This window comes from Dipodomys merriami, unplaced genomic scaffold (assembly GCF_024711535.1).
Source record: "Dipodomys merriami isolate MVZ:Mamm:240054 unplaced genomic scaffold, mDipMer1.0.p SCAF_3, whole genome shotgun sequence".
Taxonomy (NCBI): domain Eukaryota; kingdom Metazoa; phylum Chordata; class Mammalia; order Rodentia; family Heteromyidae; genus Dipodomys; species Dipodomys merriami.
In genome coordinates this window covers 28,681,820-28,706,984 of record NW_027204492.1, presented here as the reverse complement: position 1 = coordinate 28,706,984, position 25,165 = coordinate 28,681,820, and the positions used below count along the sequence as shown (strand labels likewise).

General features: G+C 41.3%; 1 protein-coding gene across 3 annotated transcripts in view; it reads right to left on the bottom strand.

The window, feature by feature from the left end:
* Positions 1-994: 994 nt before the first annotated feature.
* Positions 995-25,165, bottom strand: part of Kiaa1210 (KIAA1210 ortholog) — a 76,537-nt gene continuing 52,366 nt past the window's right edge. For 2 of the 3 annotated variants that reach the window (XM_070039838.1, XM_070039841.1), the window contains 8 exons: positions 24,127-24,279; positions 21,678-21,713; positions 18,393-18,578; positions 15,368-15,476; positions 7,345-11,613; positions 5,689-5,852; positions 3,744-3,837; positions 995-2,346 (listed from right to left, as the gene is read on the bottom strand). In XM_070039838.1, coding sequence (XP_069895939.1) covers positions 2,162-2,346; positions 3,744-3,837; positions 5,689-5,852; positions 7,345-11,613; positions 15,368-15,476; positions 18,393-18,578; positions 21,678-21,713; positions 24,127-24,279 — 5,196 coding nt within the window. In that variant the 3' untranslated portion in view covers positions 995-2,161. The remainder of the gene's footprint in view (positions 2,347-3,743; positions 3,838-5,688; positions 5,853-7,344; positions 11,614-15,367; positions 15,477-18,392; positions 18,579-21,677; positions 21,714-24,126; positions 24,280-25,165) is intronic. The other variant, XM_070039839.1, reaches the window with a different exon arrangement.

Here is a 25,165-nt window from a genome sequence, read left to right as displayed (position 1 = left end):
CTGAAGGCAGCACAAGAAAACGAAGCCCGTCTCCGTAAGTCCGTTCAGCCAAGCCCAGCCAAAAGCAAGAGCCGAGCCGAGCCGAGCTCACCAAAGTCCAGCCAAAAGCAGCCGAACTCAATTGGGCCCAGCTCAATACAGCCGAGCGCACCCCTGCCTAGCTCAGCCGAAAGAGGCGAACCCAGATCAGGACAGACCAGATCAAACCAAGTTGATTCGAGCCTAGTCAAACCTAGCCAAAATGCTCAGCCCAGCCCAGCCCACCCTAATCGAGCCCAGCCTTGCCGATTCCAGCCGAGCTCGTCGAGCGCAGCCAAGTCCAGCCGAGCCTAGCTAGAGCCAATCCCAGCCGGAAGGTAGTGGAGCGCAGCGAAACACAACACAGGAAAACTGAGCATAACCGAAGGCGGCTGAGCCCAGCCGAGTGCAGTCTTACCGAGCCTAGCCAAAGAACCAAGTGCAGCCGAGCAGAGCACAGCCGAAAGTAACCGGATGCCGATAGCTGAGCCAATCCCAAGCAAGTCAAACCAAGCCAAACCAAGCCAAAGGTAGTCGAACTCCATCCTGTCGAGCCCAACTAAGTAGAACTCCAATTTGCCGATTCTACCTGAGCCCTGCCGAACCTGGCCGAGCTCATCCGAGCCTACCCGAACCCGGCCGAGCCCAGCCGAGCACAGTTGAATGCCACTAACCCCAAAGGAGCGAGTGGATTACCAAGTTTAGCCAAGCAAAGGTGGGAGAACCGAGCTCAGACAAGCCAAGCAAAGCCAACTGGAGCCCAAACGAGTGCAGCAAAGAGGAGGCCAAGCAAACAAAGCGCGACTTTTTTTCTTGTTGTTGTTGGTTCATTGCACACAAGCGTGGCATGGACTTTCCTACCCGGTCTGGCTTCGAACCGCGACCCCGAGATCTCAGCCTTCTGAGTTGCTAGGATTACAGGTGTGAGCCACTGGCGCCTGGCAGGAAATCTGCAGAACATTGAATTCAGACAAACTTTTATGAGTTGGAGGCACATTTATATTTCTGGGCAATTAGAGAGGTTCACAGTAGTGCTGGGACAAAAGACCAAATGCTGATTGACTAATTGTCCAGACGAGTAGAATAATAGGAAGAAATGGTCTGCTAGGTAGGGAAATTATTACTTTCACCCCAATGAGAACTATTGAGAAGCCCCAGAGGTATGTGGAATGTGTTTCAATAAATAGTGGATTATAAGGGGATTGGCTATGGAGGTCACTTTTGTCACCTTTTAGAGTCATTTGCAAAGCTTGGAGTAGCTAACAAATAATTCAGCATTTAGCTAGGCTCATTAAAACCCCCTACAAGCCTGGGGCTGGGAAGGTGGTTCAGTGGTAGAGTGCTTGTCTTGCCTGAGGCCCTGGGTTCGATTCCTCAGCACCACATAAGCAGAAAAAAAAGCCAGAAGTGGCGCTGTGGCTCAACTGGTAAAGCGCTAGCCTTGAGCTGAAGAGCTGAGGGACAGAGCCCAGGCCCAGAGTTCAGGCCCACGACTGGACTCCCTCCCACCCCCCAAAAAAACCCTACAGGTCAATTTGTGGGCCAAATCATCTAAATATTTTCATTGGAATTACATCATTTGGTTGAGGGAAATAACAATCTTTTAGTTACTCCAACAAAATCTTTTTTGCTTTCTTCCTTGTGAGGCACATTGCCCAAAGTTTGAAAGATTTCACAATTCCACAACAGCACAAGCATTTTCTCCATAGATTTTTAGGGAGGAAGTGCTGGGTGTGTGTGTGTGTGTCTTAATGCTAGCAGTGACTACTGAAAGCTAGGCATTAGTGGCATTTAGTTCATTCAAATGATAGTGCACACTACAAGAATCACAGTAAAGTAAAACAAGGCATGTGTAAAAACAACAGAGAAACCTACTGAAATAAGATTAAAAAGGGAAGAGGGGGATGAGGGAGAGAGATAAAGGTGGTGAGTAGGTCAGGGTACATAGTAAGTATGCTTGAAAATCACACAACGAAACTCCCTTGTATAACTACGATGCAAATAAAAACATTTTAAATGATTTCCTTTCCATTTCTAAGATTCTTTTGCTTAATAAGAAATAGCCATCGTAACTAAATCACTACATAGAATTGCTATAGTTATTGGCAGTTATCATTTAAACTATTAATGTGACAGCCTGAAGTTATTTAGTTATGACTTCTGCCATGTGGCTCCATGCTCTGGCTTTCTTCTTGGCCAAGGAAAACCACACAGGCTCGTTTCCATCATTCGGGTCCACAGGTTCATCTGGCCAGTGGAGCCTGGCTGGAAGGCTTAAAGATCGTTTGGCTTCTTTCTTTGTGGATGTGTACTCATCTTCAAATGCAACTGGAATCACAGCAAATAACACAGTAAGCATGAGGAAGGTCCAGAAATAATGGGGGTACATTTATTGGATGAAATCACATGTTTCAATTTTTTTTCAGGTTCCCTCTGATCACTATTCTCTGAGGTCTTTCTACTTCTACTTCCTTTGATGTCAGGTTTCTGAATGTCAATGCATGAGCAATGTCTTGAGTGCCATATCACAGGAATAAAATAAACATGGCTATAACCACTGAAACCTAGACAAGGGGGGAGGCTTGAGAAGTAATCCCTAAAGCTCTGTCAATCTTGCGGTGGCTATTATTCAATTGCCCTGTACTTGTTTGTCTGTGCAGTCCTGGGGCTTGAAGTAAGGGCCTGGGCACTGTCCCTTAGCCTTTTTGCTAAGAATTTAGAGGAAATAAAACAAGGTGGTTTTTTTTTTTTTGCTTTTTTACTTTGTAACACTTTGGGGGTGGGAGCATTTTTTAATGTTGGTCCTGGGGCTTGAGTTCAGGGTCTGGGCACTGTCACTGGGTTTTTTGCTCAAGGCCAACTGTCTACCACTCAAGTCACAGCTCCACTTCTGGCTTTTTGGTAATTAATTGGAGATAAGAGTCTTATGAACTTTCCTGCCCAGGCTGACTTCAAACCCCAACCTTCAGATCTCAGTTCTCCTGAGTAGCTAGGATTCAAGGTATGAACCACTGGCAGCCAGCTGGGGGATGCTATTTTATTTTTCACTTACTCTATATTATTGTAATATGTTAAACTGTACACAGTAAATGATTGTTTTAACTGATTAAAAGTGATTCCATACCACTGAGACTCTATTTTCAAGAGTTTCATTGGGGATAGAGCAGGTGGGGAAAACTCTGCTTTGCTCTAAGCTGCAAATTCACTTGCTACAGAGCCATCTGACAGAGCCACAAAAATGTTTTAGTGACCACAGTTTTGTGCCTTGACAGCTTCTTCCATGAGGAGAAAGACTAGAGGACTCCCTGAAAGTTCCACACTGGACACATATTAGTCATAATAATTAGAGGGTTTTTTTTTTTGGTCAGTTGTGGGCTTGAACACAGGGCCTGGGAGCTGGCTCTAAGCCATTTTGCTCAAGGCTAGTGCTCCAACACTTTGAGCCACAGTGGTGGTTTTCTGGTGGTTAATTGGAGAGAAGAGTTTCACAGACTTTCCTGCCTGAGCTAGCTTTGAACCATGATCCTTGGATCTTAGCTAGGATTACAGACATGAGCCACCAGTCCCCGGCTTAGATTTTTTTTTCTAAAGCAAGTATTATGTATATCTTCTCATGGAAGAGTCCTGAGAAAATCATGGAGTTTATATAGGGAATAAAAGATGTACTAACAACTTTAATGACAAGGGCCTCAATATTCTTCCAGGGTCAGCATAGATGCTCTTACCTGATTTGGCAGGCTTCAATGGTCCCATCTCATGTCTATGGATACTAGAAGTGAGAATCTTTTTAAGTTGGAGTTCATTGGTAGAGCTAGGATCCTTTAGGGGAAAAAAAACAAAAACCAGAAGACTTGTAAGTCCTGAGATAAACAGAAAAAAGTTATAGTTACAACATCATGCAAATCCTGTCTTGGGTATTATGAACTTAATAATGAAAAGAAAGCAAATAGATAATCTATAGGTAAGGAGAAGAAAGGGCACCAAGTCCCTTCATGAGAAACTCATATTAATAAAACCTAAGGAGACTTAACACCTTCCACACTTGGAAGAAAAGATTGTCTAATTATATAAATCATGTAAATAGAATAATGAGAATAAGTTAACTTGAAAACAACCTTTTTCTTTTTTCTTTTTTTTGGGGGGAGGGAGAAGGGTCCGGTCATGGGGCCTGAACTCTGGGCCTGGGCGCTGTCCCTCAGCTCTTCAGCTCAAAGCTAGCACTCTACTACTTGAGCCACAGCGCCACTTCTGGCTTTTTTCTTTTTGCTTATGTGGTGCTGAGGAATTGAACCCAGGGCCTCATGCACGCAAGGCAAGCACTCTACCACTGAGTCACCTTCCCAGCCCCCAAAACAACCTTTTTCTTTGCATGTTGTCAGCACTTAACAGTAAGCACTTATAAACAAATCTGATCGATCCACTGGAGTGCATTTCTTATGGTTATTTCTTTGCAAAAGTTGCTGACACATGACTAGAAGTGCTTCTTGTATTAGGAAATGATATAATTGTAGTTCTTTAAATTCTTTTTTGGTTTAGGCTTTTCAGATTAACCTTTCTACAACTAGTCTAAATTAATGAGTTTGTTTACACTAGGATGAGTTCCCCAGACTAAAAGCTTTAACTAGGAAGTGGTGCTGTTGCTCAAGTGGTAGAGCGCCAGTCTTAAGCACAAAGAGGCTCAGGGACAGTGCCCAGGCCCTGAGTTCAAGCCTTACAACTGACAAAAAAGCTTTAACTAAAGTGGATCTTAAGGAGGTTGGCCATGGCTCAAATGGTACAGCACCTGCCTAGGAAGTACAAGGTCCTGAGATCAAATCCTAATACTGCTAAAAAATCAAGTCTCTCAAAGTGGAATTTACCCTTGTATGATTCTCTTCCTGGATAAATACTACCAGTGAAAGAGATTTTTTTTGGGGGGGGGGGGTCCAGTCGTGGGGCCTGAACTCTGTGTCTGGGCGCTGTTCCTCAGCTCTTCAGCTCAAGGCTAGTGCTCTACCACTTGAGCCACAGCGCCACTTCCGGCTTTTTTCTTTTTGCTTATGTGGTGCTGAGGAATCAAACCCAGGGCCTCAGGCATGCAAGGCAAGCGCTCTACCCCTAAGCCACCTTCCCAGCCCTGAAAGAGATCTTTTAAAGTGAGAAGTAAAGTCAAAGTGTAGATCTTTTCTTTTCTTTTTCTTTCTTTCTTTCTTTCTTTTTTTTTTGGTTCAAGACCAGGACTTGAACTCACTACCTGCCACTTTCACTTCCTACCTGACACTTTTGCTTATTGACTAGTACTCTACTAACTGAGTCATACCTCCAACCCCTATAGGATTGGTCGCCTCCAACCCCTATAAGATTGGTCATTATTTTTTTCTTTTCTTTTTTGGTCTGAGACCTAGTAAAAATCTTTCAAAGTGAAAATTTCAGTCTTCATGTGATCTCTCAATAAATTTAGTAAGCACCTAAAAGCATAGGGAATTACATATGTTCTTCCCCGCCCCCTCCCCAAAAGTCCTCCTTCCTTGATTAATACTCTCAAAGGGTGGCATGTCTGCCATAGTTCTCAGTGGAAGCTTAATCAGTGGCTCTACAAACCTTGTGCAGTATTTTCTGGGATGTCTCACATTCCACCCTATATAGTTAGGCTTTTTATACAAGGCGCTTAGCCTTGTCTTCAGCTCTCACCTCAGATTTAGGCTCATTGGTCTCAGCCTTGTTTTCAGCTGTGTTATTGATGTTTAGCTCTTTCATGGGAATGCAGGATGGAAAATTCCTCTGTTTCTGCTTTGCCATGGTAATCCAATCTGGCTCTAGAGTGGCCTGATCTGACTGCTGACCAGGAGGCTTTCCTTAAAAAGAATGAAAGGAATTATAACCAAAGCAAGGCAGGCAAAGGTTTGAGCCTGGTTGGGGTGTGTCCACAGTAATGTCCAAATAGATCCTTATTAATTGCCAAATGAAAATGAATAGCTTTCAAGTAGAGAAGGGCTCCCTTAGTTTATTCCCTCCCTACAACCTGGCTAAAGAGTCCCTCGGGTAATTAAGAAGCTATACTTAGATGTGGACATAGTGTCCCTGTCCTGTTATTGGACCCTTCCATTTTTCTATTCACCCCTCTTCCAATCCCCAAATTAAAGCAGGATAATAGTTGTCAGGTTGACTGAGAAAGTTCCTATGAGGTGAGAAGCTCAGTCTTTGTTCTCATTCTTTCAACTTCAAGGAAAACCTTGTGGAATTTAATATAAGGATGTGGCATCATAGTTGTGGTTAGAGGCATTGGTTAGACAATTGTGGGCAAGAGCCAAGGTACAAAGGTTTTTGGGAGAGAGTAGTGCTCAAAAAGCCACCAACTACCAGGTGCTGGTGGCTCAGGCCTACAATCCCAACTACTCAGAAGGCTGAGATCTGAGGATCACAGTTTGGAGACAGCCTGGACAGAAAAGTCCATGAGACTTTCTTCTCCAATTGACTACAAAAAGCTGGAAATGGAGATTTGTCTCAAGTGTTAGAGCATTAGCTTTGAGCAATACAAGCTAAGGAATAGCACCCAGGCCCAAAGTTCAAGTCCTATGACCAGAACAAAAACCCCACCAGGGCTAGATACTTGGACATTTCAGGTAGTGAAGAAAAGAAGAAGTGAAGAAAAGTTTAAATTTCAAGCTATGAGTCTGAACATAGTGCTCCTAATGAATTGACTTCTAGAGATCAACAAGGTAGTTTAGGAGGGGCATGATCGATGCAAAAATATTTTTGAAAAAAGTGTATGATTCCACCCAAAGTATGTTGAATGGAGGGTATGGAGAGAGGGAATGTGAAGATGGTCATGTGTCCATTATGGAATGTGGATGCATGGCCAGACCTGTGCACTCTTGGGAAAAGGAAGACTCAAAACGAGCTATCTCCAAATCTGTCCATCTACAATATGCACTAACTCTGCTCCCAAATCCACAAGGTAGCCCTATAAAAATAACAGTGCAGCCAGGCCCCATGGCTCATGCCTGTAATCCTGACTACTCAAGGGGCTGAGATCTGAGAGTTGAGGTTCAAAGCCAGCCCAGGCAGAAAAGTCCCTGTAAGAATCTTATTTCTAATGAACCACTCAAAAACTGGAAGTGGAGCTGTGGCTCAGTGGTAGAATGCTACCCTTTAGCAAAAGAGCTCAGGGACACCGCCCAGGTCCTGAGTTCAAGTCCCACCACTGACAAAAAACAAAGCAAAACAAAAATAAAACAGTTCAATAGACATGGTTAGTTTAGACTTTGGAGCACAAACGGGGCTTTGCTTTCTAGTTCTTCCCTCCACTTGGCATCTACTTCCCATCTGAAGAGAGAAAACTCTTACCTGCGATCTTGCACGCTGGTTGCTTCTTAACCAGGCCTTCAGACTTGGGATTGCTCTGTTGTGTCTCTGCAGAGTTAAATGTTGGTTCGAGGTAATCTGAGTTGTCGAGACACTTCGGAGAGACATTCCTTCTTATTTTCGGTTCTTTGTCTGCAGAAGATGAAGTCGGGCCCAGGGCCTGTGAAGGAAGCTGGCTGACATGATCTTGTTTCTCACTCTTATGTTTTGATGAAGAATGGGTTTTTCTCAGTCGAATTCCAAAGATGTTTTCAACATCATCCATTTCATTGGTGGGGAAGCATGAATGGTTGTCATAATTTTCATTGCCACCTTGAAGAGCGTCCTCCTTGGAGTAAACATCAAAAGTATTGAGCATTGTCTGGGCAGGACCAACAATGAACTTCCCAGGTTTGTTAATGGGAATCAAGATGCTCTTAAAGAAGTCTTCAGGGCCTGGGCTGTGTTTCTTCGTTTTCTTGATTAAAGGTTCGTTTTTTTGCAGGAACCAGTTGCCCGAATTCTCAAAAGTTGCTCTCCTGAAACCTGTGGAAACCTGTTGCCAATATTCAGTGTTTCCAAAAGCCTTGAAAATATTCCTGGAAGGTAAGAGCTCCTCCCTATTGCTCTGCTCTCCAGAAACACTCCCAGAACTGGTTGATGCCGTTGGTGGCCAGATTTCAGAGACTTTCCAGGGTTGGAAAGGGTAGGGAGACAGCAGCTGCTCATCAACACTCCTCCATTCTTCAGGAAAGTTGACAGACATGGAGATATCTGGCCTGTACTCAGGTTTCCCTGTGACCCTGGAAATCTTTCTGGTGGGAAGCTGCTTTTTAGAGATGTTCTTCACAGGAAAACTGGCCGAATGTGAGAAAACTTGTGGCTCTTCAGGCTTTGCCCAGGACTGTTGCGGATGCTTCATATGTGGCTTCTTGAAAGAAATGCTTCCCTCAGGGACAACATTTCCCCAATCTGAGAAGACCTGCTGCTCAACTTTCAGCTTCAGTAAAGATTTGGAACGATGCCTTGAAGCCACAGGATCCACGTACACCTTCTCCTCCACAGGAGGGCTGTCTGAGAAGATCTGCTGTGCCATAAACTTCACAAATGACTGCGAAGGATCCCGGTGAGCCTGTGCTTTTCTAGTGATGTCTTCTTCCACCACCTTATTCTCCAGACGGGAGGATATTTCCTTCACTTTAGACCTCCTAAAGAACGGAGGGGAATGTTTGAGAGGGGCTGGCTTGCCATTAAGGAATTCCTCGAGATTCTCCAAAGCAGACGTGACTTTGGGAGCATCCCGTGTCCCAACAGATGGAGAATGCTGTCTGGGAAACCCTAGATCCTTAGAAAGGCTCTGCATCCTGACAAGAGCCTCCGCATCAGGGGCGACTTGATGCTCCGATTTAGGACTCATCCATGACTGGTAAACATATCCGGGAGATATGGGTCTCACAGGGCCGCTCCATTCTGCAGACATCAAACTTGAGGACATGTCTGGCTTAATCGTGGTTCTCATTGGGGGCTGAGAATGATGCCGGCGAGGCCTCAACTCTGTAGAAATGCTTCTCTGGGTGGCAGTGTTCTCCAGACACGCAGAGAGCTGTTGCTTGAATGCTGCATTCATCCCATGCTGTAAAGGAGGTTTCAGTGGCTTGGATTCCACCAAACTGCTGCATTGGGCAGAATTGCTCACTGGTCCCAAGGAGACAGGTGGATTGATGGCTAATCTCATCACAGAATGAGCAGGCATTTGAGGTGATGGGGAGCCCATTGAATTTTCCAGCTCAGTAGCAGTATTCTCTAGACCTTCGGACACTTGCTGAATTGGAGAAAACAACCGTGGTCGGGAATGGTGTCTAGAGGCCGTGGTCTCCATCATAATGCTCCCTTCCTCCTCAGCATTCTCTGGACAGAGAGAGATGTGTTGCTTGAATTTACGGTTTATCCGGGCTTGGAGAGTATGATTAGCTGGCTTTAGCTCCATATGATTGGTCCACTGGGCAGAAGGATTCCCAGTGTCTTGGATCATCTGTGATTGGACGTGAGGCCTCCCAGAAGACTCAGGAGGGAATCTGGCTGGCAGTGGCTTTGTCAAAATGGGCTCTTCTACAGTGTTGCTGTGTGCAGAGGAGATTTGCTGGCCTGCAGGACTTGGCAAGATCTGGGAAGAGGACTTGGAATGGTCCCCAGAGACGGCCTTCTCAGCTGCAACAGTCTCTGAACTCATCATCATACTTGTATGAAATTTAGGCTTTTGGGGGAGTTTGGGGGGAATTTTAGCAGGCAGTGACTCGGTAGAAACGCCCCTTTCAACAGCCTTGCTTTCTGGAAACAAAGAGACTTGTCGCTCCATTGGAGAGTTCAGCCACAATTGGAAAGAATTCCCAGGAGGCCTCGGATCCACCGCAATGCAGTCTTCTGCAGATACGCTTCTAGAAGTTACAGTCATTTGTTGCTGGTTGAAGGGATGCATTGAGGAAGATTTAGGAAACAGTGACTCCATAGAAACTCTCCTCTCAATTCTACCGCCCTCTGCACCCAAAGGGATTTCTTTCTTGACTAGTGGTTTTGCCAAGGGTTGGGGAAGCCCTTTGGGAGACTCCATGGAAACATTCCCCTCAAGGATAGTGCTCTGCACATGCGCAGAGACTTCTTGCGTGGCTATGGGTTTGGCTATGGGAGGTGAAATGGGAACAGGGACCACTTCTCTCTGACTTGTAATTTCTGGAGTTGAGATTCTTTGCTCAAGTTTTTTCCTTGGACGCTTGGGAGGTGCTTTATGAGCCATTGGCTTCTCCATAATAATGCTCCATTCGACTGCAACCCTCTCTAGATCTGACTGGAAAGAATGGCTGGGAGGGATTTTCTCCACAGGTCCTCGCTGCTGAATAGTATTCTGTGTAATGGGCTGGGCTGGGTGACTGGGAGGAATCTGCTTGACTGACACATTGCACTCTTCTGTAGGAATTTTCGTCGAAACTGAGGATGCATCTGCTTCTTTGGGCTTCTTCAAGGTCCTATCAGCTTGTTGGAGAGACAGGTCTTCCTCAGAGCTGCTCATATCATCAGCACTGTTATACTTTTCCACATAACTATTTGAATCCAGGATGATGCCTTTATCTTGTAAGAGGTGGAAAGCAGGTCTGGGAATCAGGTGATCCTTGGAGATGGAAGTCACACGAACGCCTTTGGATTCTGAGGCGCCTTGTCTAGCCTTACCCTGGGACTGGTAAGCCGGACTGGGAACCACTCGCTCAAAACTATTGTCCCCCTCTGGTATCGTATTCAAATGTGACACAGCTTCATCTTGAGGCTTTCTCATGAACTGGGAAGAGTAGCCAGGAGTTCCTTTCTTCTCGAGATTGCTCAATTCTTTACTGGCATTTTCTGATTTGGAGAGGACCTTTGGGTCCCCTTTATCTTTCCACGAGGATTGGAAATGGTCGTCAGGAGTCTGCTTTTCCTCAGAACTGTTCTCCTCTGAATTACTCTTCAGAGTTGTTGAGTCTTTTTCAACTCTCGTCGCCTCCAAAGGCTGAGGAAGGCTTCTAGGAGGCAGCCTGTCTGTAGAAATGTCTCCTTCTGGGCTAGGGCTTGTCATACCCGGAACATTCCCTGTGAACACCTGGATAACATTTCCACAAGACACTTCTTTGCAGATAGTTGGGACACTCTGGGCCTGCTCCATTTTGCATTGAGCATTTGAGCTGGAAGCATCTTGCTCTTCTGATTGATCTGAAGGGCTCATGAGCAGCTGAGCATCTGCTGCTCTTGATAGCATGTTCTCTTCTTGGGTTGTAGGGAGCCTTTCTGCCAATGGCAAAAGGGAACTGCTGACTTCTTTCTTCTTGGCTCCAGCAGCTTCATCTTTATGGTGTCGTGATAGATCACCGCTCATGAACTCAGGGTCTCCAGATATAAGTTGGGGTTCAGATGCTCTTTTGGCTTCAAAACTTGCTTTAGCATTTCCCTTTTCTATATCCCCTTTATTGGAACGCACCTCCATGCCTTGCTTCTCCAAAGGCTGGAGCCATAACAGGCACTCCTTATTAGAAGGTGAGAACTCAGCTTTATTGCCTAGATCATGCAGTGGATTGGGCAGTCTGTCTCTTCGGAGTCCATATTCCAGTGTTAGTTTCCTTCGGCATCTTTTCCCACACGCTATTGACATTGAGTGGACTTGGTTCCCAGCAACAACAATATTTGGAGCCTGGTCTGTTGTCTTCTGATCACACATATCAGTTTTGTTTTGGTCCTTGATGGAGAGACCTGTAGCAAAGAGCAATAAGGGAAAGAGAAAGACATGTGTTTTGAGTTTTAGATTTCCTAAAATAGAAATACTTTGCTCTGGCCCGGTGGATATGTATTTGCTATGTATTTTACTATGAAGAAGCAGCTATTTATCAGCTTTGTGCAATAGGAAACCTTATTGAGTTTCTTAGGCTTGTTTGTGGGTACTCGACTTGCTTGTTCAGCTGGTGCTCTCCCACTTGAGCCATGCTTTCAAGCTATCATTTTGCTGGTTAACTGGAGAAGTCTTGTGGACTCTTATGGACTGAGCTAGCTTTTTTATATGTTTTTTAATTGTAAAAATACGGTACAGAGTGGTTATAGTTACATGAGTAAGCTAATGAGTACATTTCCTATCGAGCATTTTTACCTCCTCCTTTGTTTTTCCTCTACCATCCCTTCCCTCCCCATCTCCCCAACTCCTTTCTCCCCCCTGCTGAAGTTGTAAAGTTTGTTTTCAACATAGTGTCTTGTACAACTCATTGTTACAATGGGTCCACTTGTATCCTTATTTCGGCCAGCATTTTGTTATTTCCCTTCCCCTCCCCAAATTAGAAAAATGTATATATAAGATGCAGGGCACTGACATCAAATACAGTAAAAACGGGGGTTATACCATGGGGGAAGAACATATAAGAGAAAAAAAATCACATAGTACATTTTAAAGACGTTAAAAACAATAGCAAGAAAGAAAAAACTACTTTTGTCCCTATCTTGGGCCTCATTTAACTTAACATCATCTTATATGGTCATTTGAAGATAGCTTTTGGGTTTTTCTGCTTGTCCTAGATTTATACTAGTTATTCCAAATAAGGGAAACAATGGGACCTATGTTTCTTTGGGCCTGGCTTTCTTCACTTAATATAATTTTTTCCAAGTCTTTCCATTTCCTAACAAATGAGGTGATGTCATTGTTTCTGATGGAGGCAGAGAATTCTATTGTATAAATATACCACATTTTCTTGACCCATTCTACTGAGGGGCATCTGGGTTGGTTCCATACCTTAGCTATGGTAAATAATTCTGTAATAAACATAGTTGTGCTGGTAGCTTTAGTATAGCCTTGTTTGTGATTGTTTGGGTAAATGCCCAAAAGTGGGATTGCTGGGTCATAGGGGAGTTAGCTTTTTTTGTTTTGCCAGTCCTGGGGCTTGAACTCAGGGCCTGGACACTGTCTCTGAGCTTCTTTTGGTCAAGGCTACCACTTGAGCCACAGCACTACTTCTGGCTTTTTCTGCTTATGTGGTACTGAGGAATCAAACCCAAGGCTTCATGCAGGCTAGGCAAGTACTCTACCACTAAGCTACATTCCAAGCCCCAGCCTGAGCTAGCTTTAAATAATGTTCCTACAGGTTTCAACTTTTCTAAATAGCTAGTATTACAGGCATGAGCTACTGGTACCTGGCTGGAAATTCTACAAGGTGAATTTCAATTCTATGAACTGATTTCAGAATTGGATCATCAATATTTTATCAATAGCCTGGTCCCTTATTACGTATGAGATGCATCAAAAAGAAAACGTTGTGCAACAACAATTATCTCTGAGGAAACTGACTGAGGCAGGCAGAAGGAAAATTCTTACTTTCGGATGACTATTTCTATTTTCAACTTAATATTTATCTGAACTACTTGGAATTCCATATCATGTGTCTGTCTCCTTTATTTTTTTAAGAAAGGTGTCAACAGGAGTTGTCAACAGCCTCTAAGGTAGCAGCTATGCAGATTGCTTCTCTCTTCTGTAGCATACTTTCTAAGGAACTCAGGTTGATCCCCAGGTATAGTAGCCCCTTTCTGCCTTTCTTCCCTCAGCAGCCACTGAGTGCTCAGCGCCATCTATTGGTGGCATGTGTAACCTACAGCATTGAGAATAAGGGGTTGCGCTCCCAATTATGTTTATCATGTGAAACATCAGAGTACCTGCTTCCCATGGGTATTGATTCAGCTCTTTTCTCCATGTATAAAAGGGACAACTATTAAAAGTGAATTAAAAATACTACTCAATTATCTTTCCTTGTTTCCTTCCATCCCATACTATCTTCCTCTTCAAGAAAATTTTGTGGTTTTGTTTTCATGGGAAAAATATGCTTACGTCTTGGCTGTCTTTGATCCTAAGCTATTTTTGAGTCTGTGAAATCCTTGGTGGCAAAACTTGAAATAACTGTTCAACTTAATTTGTGGGACATGAATTTCGCTTAAAAATATCAAATATTCCTTGCTATTCATCATTAACTGGAGCCAAAATCCATATATGCACCCACAAACACAAGGAGGGATTTTCTTACTCTTTTGACATTCACAAAACTTTTTTTCCTGGAATAGAAAAAGAATGAAAGGTTTAATATATATGTACATATACATATTAGAAAAACTTTAAAATATATGCATTTTTGCCAGGTACTAGTGGCTCACCCCTGTAATTCTAGCTACTTGGCAGCAGAGAGCAAGAGGATCAAACTTCAGGGCTAACCCTGATGGGAAAAAATGTTCATAAGACTCCTATCTCAATAGAAAAAGTTGGGTGTGGTGGCATGTGCCTGTCATCTCAGCTTCTTCAGTGGTGTCACTAGGATATTGCAGTCCAGACAAACTGAGTGGAAAATATGAAATTCTGCCTCAAAAATAACTAGAGCAAAAAGGGCTAGAGATGTAGCTCAAGTGGTTGGTTTGCCTAGCAACTATGGAACCCTGAGTTCAACCACAATACCACCAGAAATAAATCTTTTTTGACAGTCTGTTGTTCCTGTCTGGAGGACCAGGAAGGAAAAATGCTGAGAAATCACTAGCTGTACTCTTGTATCTGGGTTCATAAACTCAGCATGCAAGAGAGGATTAAATACATTTACCAAAAAACCCACCTCTCTAGTTGGAAATTCATTTTGATGTGATAGATGTCACCCTCTACCCATATGCCCCTCAGTAGATGAATGGATCAAGAAAATGTGGTATATATACACAATGGAATTCTATGCCTCCATCAGAAAGAATGACATTGCCCCATTTGTTAGGAAATGGAAAGACTTGGAAAAAAATTATATTAACTGAAGTAAACCAGGCCCAAAGAAACATAGGTCCCATTGTTTCCCTTATTTGCAATAACTAGTATATGTCTGAGTCAAGCAGAAAAGGTCAGATAAGTTGATGTTAAGTGAAATGAACCCCAAGATAAGTATTGAAATGTTTTTGCTTTCATGCAATTGTTTCTAACATATTTATAAGATGATATCTTTGTTGCCTTGTATGTCCCTCCCCCACGGTATAACCCCTGCTTTCACTGTATTTGATGTTGGTATAATTTGTGGAGGGGAAGGGAAAAAAACAAATCTTTTAAACAGGGATACAGGTGGACCCATTGCAACAATGAGATGTAAAAATCGTTATGTGGAAAAACGAACTTTACAACTTCGGCAGGGGGGGTTGGGGGGAGGGGAAGGATGGGAAGGGATGGGAAGGGGAAACAAAGGAGGAGGCAACAATGCTTGATAAGAAATGCACTCATTATCTTGCCCATGTAATTGTATGGTATTTTCACAATAAAAAAATAAAGACTTTGCAAATGTTAATTGGGATCATTTGGTAGGTTACATAGAGAACACTATATGGACTACCTCTATCTTCAATTACAGACTCTGAAGGGCTACAGTCAGGCCAATACTTATTCATAGCTCTGGGCATATTGCATTGTGCAGTGAAGCCTGTAGCACACATTTCTGGGTGAAGGGGAAAATATGCCAACCTGCATTGCTTTTCTTCACCTTCTTTTGGACAGCTTCTCTTGTTCTGGTTGGGTTTTTTTCTTCTTCAGAAACCAATGAAGGGATGGACTCTTCCTGCTTGGGCTTTTGCTAAAAGATACAAAGAAAGAGCTGGAATCTGATCTACTCTCCCTTGGCAAAAAAAAGTCATTCAAAGTAATGATAATGCATCATTTGCAAAGAAATGGAGGGACCTGGAGAAAAAAATTCTGTTGTAAAGTAAGCCGGGCCCAGAGAGACGATTACGTACAAAGGTTACATGTTTTCTCCCATGTGGAAACTAGAATTTGTTTATAAATATATAAGTACTTTGGGTGTATGTAAAAGGACACAAAAGCATTAACTGAAAAAAAGGTAGATTCAAGGGAGAACTCAGTGTAATTCCTTGGAAAAAGGCAACGTCCATGTTCAACAAAATAAATACAAGGAAGTGGGTTCTTGAAAGGAGTTAAGAGGCATCAAGGGGAGATGGACAGGCAAATGAGGAGAAGAAAGGGGAGAAATGCCGTCAATAATCCCATGCATATCCTATAAAATTAAGAAAAGTGATTGGAAGTAGGGGGTTTGGAGGGGCAGGTGGGATATTAAAGAGGTGATGTTGACCAAGATGCATTTTAAACTGCTTTGTTGGGTGACAACTCCTTTGTACAACTACCTAAAGATAGTAAATGAAAAAAAAATCATTCAGAGCTGAGTGCTGGTGGCTCATGCTATTCAGGAGGTTGAGATCTGAGGATCACAATTCAAAGCCAACCTGGGAAGGAAAGTCAATGGGACTTTTGTCTCCAATTAACCACCAGAAAACCAGAAGTGGTATTATGGCTCAAGTAGTGGAGCTCTTGCCTTGAACTGAAGAGCTCAGGGACAACACCCAGGCCCAGAGTTAGGCCCCATGAGCACCACTACCCACAACAAAATCGTTCACTTGGGTCCATAATAATACTGGTAAGGAGGGATGTTCTTTCCAACGGCCTCCTATAAGAGGTCCCTAGGGATCACTACTGGAAGTTATTTATCCACACCTGGAGCATCATGCTGTAGGATTATTCTGAAAACACCTCAGATACTACCAAAACACACTGGAAAGCCAGAAATCTGAAAAATGGGTCTGCTGAGCCTGACAACATAACGTTGGAATTGGAAAATTTCCCAAAGTCCAACAAATCCTGTTTAGCTTCTCCATGGGCAATGAGGGAAAGCATGAATTTGACCTTTTCTGCTCAAAAGAATAAAAGACGGTTAGGGATTTCTCAGGAAGAAAGGCAGAAAAAAAATGGTGATGAGTTAAGCCCTTATGCTGCATGGGTTGAAATTGGTTCAATGTAAATAGGGTTTTCAGATAATTACTGTCAACTCTGGGAATGTCAGAGTAGCATTACATTGAGGAATAATTATCTCCCATTTGCTTAGTGGGAGACCTTGTGAGAAATATCAAAAGGCATCTCTTACCCCCAGTGAAAATGGCTGTGCAAATAACAGCAGACTGAAATCATTTACTTTTCAGTAAATGAGGTCAGAGAGATATGGGTTCAAGTCTCGTCATCATTTACTTGCTGTGTAACCTTGGGCAAGTTATTTTCTAACTTTGAAAATCAGGAGTCCCACTGGGACTTGCAGATTTAAGAAATTCCAGAGCCTGGAGAAGTGGTAGCAGCCTCTGTGTTATAAGCAATCCTGAATCTTCTTCTGTTCATCTATATGGCAAGGAGAAAGTCACAGGGATGAAGTAGATGGCCTGGTCTTCTTGGAAAGTTCTGCTCTGATCTTTGCTCAATTAGTTTGTGCAGAAGGACGAAGGGTCACATGAAGTTTCCCTTCACCACCATACCCTCCCTCCCTCCCAGGTTTTTGAAGATGTGCTTAGGTAGATAATGTACCTATAGGGTTTGGCATCTGTTAATTGGTCATCCCTTGCTTGATAGCAAATCAAGGATGATTTCAGAGGCACCAGAAGTCCTCCCACAGGTCCTTGCTCCTCCAATGCTTTCTCCATTTGTATTATGCCAACTTTCTAAAAGAAGACTGAGATGTGTAAGGAATAGGCAACATCGTGGGCATGAAAATAGGACCAACCTGGAAGTCAAAAGACTGGATTCTAGTTTGAGCTCTGCTCTTGCATGAGTACTTGACTTTGGACAGGTACCTGAATGATTTGGGTTTTAATATTCTTCCCTGGAAAATGCTTGTGCTACACAATCATTGCATTTTTTCCAACTGATGTAAAGCCTTTTATTTTGAGCTCCAAATCACTGAGAAATTGAGGAGTTGACCAAAGTAGAATTTCAAAGTCATCAACACATCCTTTTGAACACTGGGGGTGGGGGGAACCTTTAGAATTCTTTGTGACCAAGCTTTTTACTAAAAGCAAGGATCAAGAAACATAATTTAACATTTCTTGGTGAATTAAACAAATAATGAACATGACTTCTTACCCTAGTATGGCCCCAAGGAATCTAATGAGGTGAGCAATGTTCTGACCATCTACACTAAGTATTTCCAGCTTATTTTTGTCCTAGCTCTCTAGCCTCTGTCACTTCTCTTTGCTGTCAGATCTCTGTGTCTGATCTGTGGCCATGTATTTTTCCTCTGTTTATTTGCCATACTTGAGGATGAAGCCCAGGGCCTTGCATATGCAAGGCAAGCACTATACTACTATCCAGGCCTTTTTGTGGTGAAATATATATATTATATATTAAATATTATATTGTATTATATATGTAATATAATAAATTATAACAATATATCATATATTAATATAGCATATTTTCATATACTATATAATATATAAATTATAATGTATTTGCATATAATATATTATACTATACACACACATATACACATATGCTCTCTCCTCCCTCTTGGGGTGTCAAGATTATGTCAATTTTGCCATCCCTGCTCGGCGTATGGATTTCCTAAACCATATCTTTCCCAAGGAGTGCTTTGCAAAGGTTGAAACTCATCTTCTCTTAAACAGAAATTTTTAACTTGGTCTTTTGAAAAACTTACAATTAAAATAATCTTCTTCTTTTGTTTTCGAGGATTTAAAGCCATTTTGTGTCTAGCAGCAGAAGAATCCAAACAACTTTGGTTGGTGGCTGGGATGCTGAAATCCGCGTGCTGGTGGATGTTGCTCGGACAGGAACACATGGCAGACTGTAAGTGCTCAGACTCAGGTGATGGTTCAGCGAGGCTCTGGAAAGAGTGGGAGAAAAAAAGTGAGTCAACCTCTGTGCTGTCACTGATCTCAAAGTTGGAAATATTTCTGCCTGAAAAATTCCTAATGGGCTAGGTGCCGGTGCCTCACACCTGTAAATCCTAGCTATTCAGGAGCTGAGATCTGAAGACTGTGGTTTGAAACCAGCCCAGGAAGGAAGGAAAATCTGTGAGACTCAATTCTCCAATGAACCAGCAAGAAGCCAAAAGTGAAGCTGTGGATCAAGTAGTAGAGAGTGCTAGCCTTGAGCAAACACCAAACACACATACACACACACACACACACACACACACACACACACACACACACACACACATACACACACACACACAGCGCCAAGGCCCTGAATTTAAGCCCCATCTCTCTCTCTCTCTCTCTCTCTCTCTCTCTCTCTCTCTCTCTCTCTCTCTCTCTCTCTCTCTCTCTCTCTCTTACACACACACACACACACACACACACACACACACACACACACACACACACACACACAAATTCCTAAGGAAGAAATCAATGAACGACTACCTCCTTTTCCTCTACTGCTCTGTGGACACATTAAAGGCAAACTATTTGGCTGCTCCTCTTGTAGGTGAAATTCGGAAACAGGAAGAAATTCAGGTTGTGCAAGGTCAAAGAGTTTACATGTTTTCTTGTCCCATATCCCTCTCTTAGTGACAGGAGGACATTTGATTGCAGTAAGACACACAATCTGTGTCCAAAACCCAGTAAGTTTCTAGGATTTCTACACCAGATGGTTGGGTGGGGTGGAGGGAAAAAATCAGGTTGGAAGATGACTGGTTTGCAAGTTAGGTTTTCATAGAGAGGATACTAACTCTATTTATAGGTACCTCTTATAGGGGCAAGGATGATGGCAGGTCCTTGAAGAACTGAGAGTTTCTAATTCCAAAGGATTAGAACTGAGAGTTTATAATTCCAAAGGGGTAGAGTTTCTAGCCTCCAAACTATTTGGTTCTTACATACCAAGTTGGATTCCTTAGTAGGAACTTCAAAATGGTCTCCTCTGAGTTATGGGCCATGCAATTTTTTTTGTGCCTGTTGTAGGGCTTGAACTCAAGGCGTGGGCACTGTCCATGAGTTTCTATTGATCAAGGCTAGCACTCTACCACAGCTCCACTTCTGGCTTTTGGGTGGTTAATTGAAGATGAGTCCCATGTACTTTTCGGCTCCTTTGGCTTTGAATGGTGATCCTCAGATCTCAGCCTCCAGAGTAGCTAAGATTACAGGCATGATTCACTGGTACCTAGCTCATAAGTTATAATGTTTAAAAAAAAATCTAGGAGCATGCCAAATATGTCCTCTGACAAAACTAGAATGAAACTAGAAATCAATAACAGAAGGAAAACTAGAAAAGTAATAAATAGGTGGATATTAACAGTATATTCTTAGGAAACTAATGAGTTAAAGAAGTAATCAAAATTAACCAAAGTTAGAAAATATTTTAACATTAATAAAAACTAAAAGAAAATATAACAAAACATATGAGATATATCAGTATATGTCTATGTTAAGAAAAAAAGAAAAAGATTTCAACCCAGTAACTAGCCAAATTCTCAAACTTAAGGAACTAGGGGAAAAAAGCCTAAAACTAAAGTTTCTAGAATAAAGAAAACAATATCAATTAGAGCAAAAATAAATGAGATGGTGAACAGAAAAACAAGAGACAAAAGTAACCAAGAAAAAGAAATGCATACTAATCTGGGTCCTGGTGGCTCACGCCTATAATCCTAGCTATTCAGGAGGCTGAGATTTGAGGATCCTGATTCAAAGCCAGACTAGTCAAGAAAGTACATGAGACTCTGATCTCCAATTAACCACCCCCAAAAAGGGAGAAATGGCTCAAGTGCTAGAGCAGTAGCCTTGAGCACAAAAGCTCAGGGACATCACCCAATGCCCTGAGTTCAAGTCGCAGGACCAGTACTAAAAAAAAAAAAAAGGAAAGAGAAAGAAAGGAAAGAGAAAGAAAGGAAAGGAAAGGAAGGAAGGAAGGCAGGCAGGCAGGCTGGCTGGCAGGCAGCCAAACTGAAGATAAGCAAATAAAACTCTATTCACAAAAGATACACTTCTATATAGAGAAAATTCTAAAGAACCCCTATAGACTTATTGTAGCTGGTTAATGAATTCATTAAAGTTAAGATACATGATCAACAAATGAAGGATCCAAAAAAAGAAAATTAAGCAAACACAAAAATATTAAGCAAACAACAAAATATCAAAGAATAAATTTAACCAAGAAGGTACAAGGCTTGGACTCTATATAACTACAAAATTTTGCTGAAAGAAATTTCAAAAGACTCTGATAAGTGAAAAAAATTCCATGTTCATGAATTATGAAGCAATACTAAAATGGTGATACTTTCCAAAGTTTTATACAAATTAAATATCATCCTTATGAAAATCCCACTAGACTTTTTTTTTGAAGCTATGGAAAAACTGGTCAAAACATTCATAAGAAATTGCAAGGACCCTGATAAACCAAAACAACCCTGAACAAGATCAAAATTCTCACACTTTCAATGTTAAAACACTACATAATTGCAGTAATCAAAATACTACGGTACTGGTATTAGGATAGACATATATATTAATGAAATAGAACTATGCTCACAAATGAACCTGTTCAATTATGGATAATTGACTTTCAACAAAAGTATCAAGAAGATAAATTCAGCGGGAAAAGTATTAAAAGTCTTTTTTAAACAATTGTACTAAGACAACTGCAACTACCACATGCAAAAGAATGAAATTGCACCCTTATTATTCACAATGTACAAAAATTACCTCAAATGGATGAGAAATAAAACTAGAAGAAAATGTAATAGTGATGGCTACATAATGGAAGCAAAAATATCAAAAAGTCAAATTAGATTTCATCAAAAAATTTCAAAAGTTATTGATCAAAGGCAACTCCCAGTGAAGGAAGGGGTGGATAGAGGAGGGATGGGTGAGAATGTTGAAAGGGGTGACATTAATCAATATATAGTATATTCATAAATGGCTTTTGTTAAATGGCAACTCCTTTGTCACAATTTAAGGATAATATGTTTTTAAAGACAACTCACAAACTGGAGGTGTGGCTCAAGTGGTAGAGACTCGTCCTGAACAGAAAAAAAAGAAAGGCAACTCACAGAAAGGGGAAACTATAGCATTCACAAAACACATATCTTAAGGGTCTTGTATCCAGAATATATAGAGAACACTTACAAGTAAACAACAAAAGGATAAACAATCCAATTAATAAATGGCCAAAGGACTTGTGTAGAAATGTCTCCAAAGATACATAAATGGCTAACATCATTTCCTAAGGACACACAAATCAAAAGCACATTTAAATACTGCTTCACATTCATTATCCTGACTAAATTTTTCAAAAAAGAAAACAAATATTAGCTATGATGTGGAGAGATCAGAGCCCTCATATATTGCTGGTAGAAAGATAAAGTCATGTAACTACTAGGGAAACAGTTAGGTTCTTCAAGAAGTTAAACATACAGTCACCATATGAACCACCAATTGCACTTGTAGATATATTCCCAGAAGAAATTAAAACAAGTGGTCAACCAAAAAATGTTATATGAATGTTCCTAATAGCCTAATAGTACTGCTATGATAGCCAAAAAGTGATGAGATACAAATGTCAATCAATGGATAAATAAGCAAACAAAATGTGGTACATCTATACAATGAAATATAATTCAGCTATAAACAAGACTGAAGTTCAGATACGTGCTACAGCATGGGTGAACCTCAAAAACATCATCTTAAGTGAAAAAAAACTGAGCATAAAAGGTCATACATTGTATGATTCTATTTACATGAAATATAAAGAATAGTAAAATTCAGAGAAAACAAATAATTTTTAGAGGCTAATGAGAAAATGGTGAGTCACCATAGGTACTAGGTTCCTATTTTGGAGATCCAGACAAGTTCCAAGACAAAGTAATGGTGATGACTATAGAACATTGTGGCTCTGTGTGTGTGTGTGTGTGTGTGTGTGTGTGTGTGTGTGTGTGTGTGTGTGTGTGTGTATCTAGCTAGCTAGCTAGCTATTTCTCCAATGCCACTGAATTACATACTTTGAAATGGCTAAAATGATAATATTTGGGCTATCTGTATTTTCTCACAAAAATATTATCTAATTTGATCCTTCTGCCAATTTAGACTATCCATCATAATTCCTCTGATTTAGTGGCATTCTGCAGGAAACATTGATCATCATAGCCCACATCCAGAAATGAATGAGCAACATCTACCTACTTACAGTCTGTGCTTTGCCTTTGTTTCTACCCTAATTTTTTACATAAATAATTGAAGGCTGCTGCTCTTTATGAGATCATTTGACATCAAAAATAGAGTTTTGTTCAGATTGGCCAATTGTTTTCATTATAAATTATTTCTTTTTCCCTTTTTAGTTCCCAAAGGAGATGACTCTAAACCTTGTCATTCTACAAACCCTTTGAAGCTCAATAGTTAAACACACACTAATTTGAGAATGGAAATGATGATATAGGCACAATGTTTTAATTTTCCAATTGTTCATGGGTCTTATTTTGGTTGACATACCTAAACAAGAAAGACCTACATGTTCCCTCTCATATATGAACTGATTTCTCAGTTCATAGGATATGTGGCTATTGAATAATACTAAATAATACCAAATAATAAACAATACTAAATACATTTTTGGATTTGGAAGTACAGGGGATTTGCTTCTGTTATTTTTATTTTATTTTATTTATTCTTTTTATTTTATTTTCACAAAACACCTGAACACATCTATATAATATCATTTATTTATAAAGAATACATATTATATGTAATATAATATAAAGAATACATATAATATTATAATATAGTATAATATGAATATAATAAATCATACAAAGCATATTATTAAAATATATTATTAAATAAAATAATAATATAACAAATAATATAATTATATAAATAATAGTTATTTCCTCTATCATTTGTAAATTAAAATGGTAATGGTTTGTAGAATGAGTGAAAAAAATGTAAACCGCTATGTAAATCAAAAGGTCAAGAATGGCTGCATTTTTCCACAAACAAATAACCACTTTAGATTCCCCTAGTGTTGAGCTACAGCAAGAAAAAAAGGAACATAAAGCCTGGTGTGGCAGTGAATGTCTGTAATCCCAAGTACTGAGGAAGCTGAGCTAGGAAGATCCTGAGTTTTAAAACAGCCTGGGCTGGGAAGGTGGCTCAGTGGTAGAGCGCTTGCCTTGCATGCATGAGGCCCTGGGTTCGATTCCTTAGCACCACATAAGAAAAAAGAAAAAAGCCGGAAATGGCACTGTGGCTCAAGTGGTAGAGCGCTAGCCTTGAGCTGAAGAGCTGAGGGACAGCGCCCAGGCCCAGAGTTACAAAAAAAAAATTTTAAAACAGCCTGGGCTACACAGCAAGACCTCTGTAAAAAGATGAGAACATGAAGAGTAATAATGGCCAACAGGCAACCATCCCCCAACCTTTGCTAGAGGAAAGGGTTAATACCTTCTTTAGTGAAATCTTGTTTGATAACTGCTTCTTTTGTAGGTTCTTAGACATGTCATTATCGATGAGGGTTTCTTCCAATTTCCTAGACGTTGGGCCAGATTGGATACGAGCTGGGCTGAAAGTGGTGTTACGTGGGTGCTGTGGTGAGACCTGTCAAGGGGAGAAAAATATTAAAACTGTGTGCTTTCTGCCAAGCTACTGGTGTGCACGTGTTCCTTAATTGGTGAAGGATTAAGAACCTAAAAAGAATATATGCACCCAAAAAAGGATCTCCTACCACCTTGCATTTACCTCTAATACTTACTTAAACTAAAGACAAATGGCCTTGCTTTACTCTCTGCACTGCTGCACACATTTGCCGATCTCTAAACGATGTATTGGTCTGATCACACGAGAATTCTGATTATCTCCTTACTGATGCTAACTCCAAATATTGCTTGTTTCCAGCTTTTGTTTTACTTTGGGCCATGTTTTCAAAGGCTTGGTTCTTACAGAGGTGAGTAATCTATGAGTTATGCTCTAGGATTGACATCCGAACTACAACTCTTGCTCCTTTTGCTTGTCTTAATCTTAACAAAGTTTACTTTTTTTAAAGAAAGGATACAGGTTGAAAAGTGGTCAGTGGTAGAGTGCTCACTTACCTAGTATGTACAAGGCCCTGGATTCCATCCTCAGCCCCAAGAAAAGATGGAAGGAAGGAAGGAAGGAAGGAAGGAAGGAAGGAAGGAAGGAAGGAAGGAAGGAAGGAAGGAAGGAAGGAAGGAAGGAAGGAAGGAAGGAAGGAAGAAAGGAAGGGAGGGAGGGAGGGAGGGAGGGAGGGAGGGAGGGAGGGAGGGGAGGGAGGGAAGGAATAGGCATTGATCTCTGCAAAGTTCCTCTTGATGGGGATCAGAATTCCTCATCTTCACTTCATAAGCATCTACAGTGTGTTACACCTGTTTCCAGGAATGAGGTCCACAATGAACAAAACAAGAACTTTTCTTTTATGCAACTGACATGGTTCTGTTGTAGGCTCTGCTTGGCTCAAGACACATAG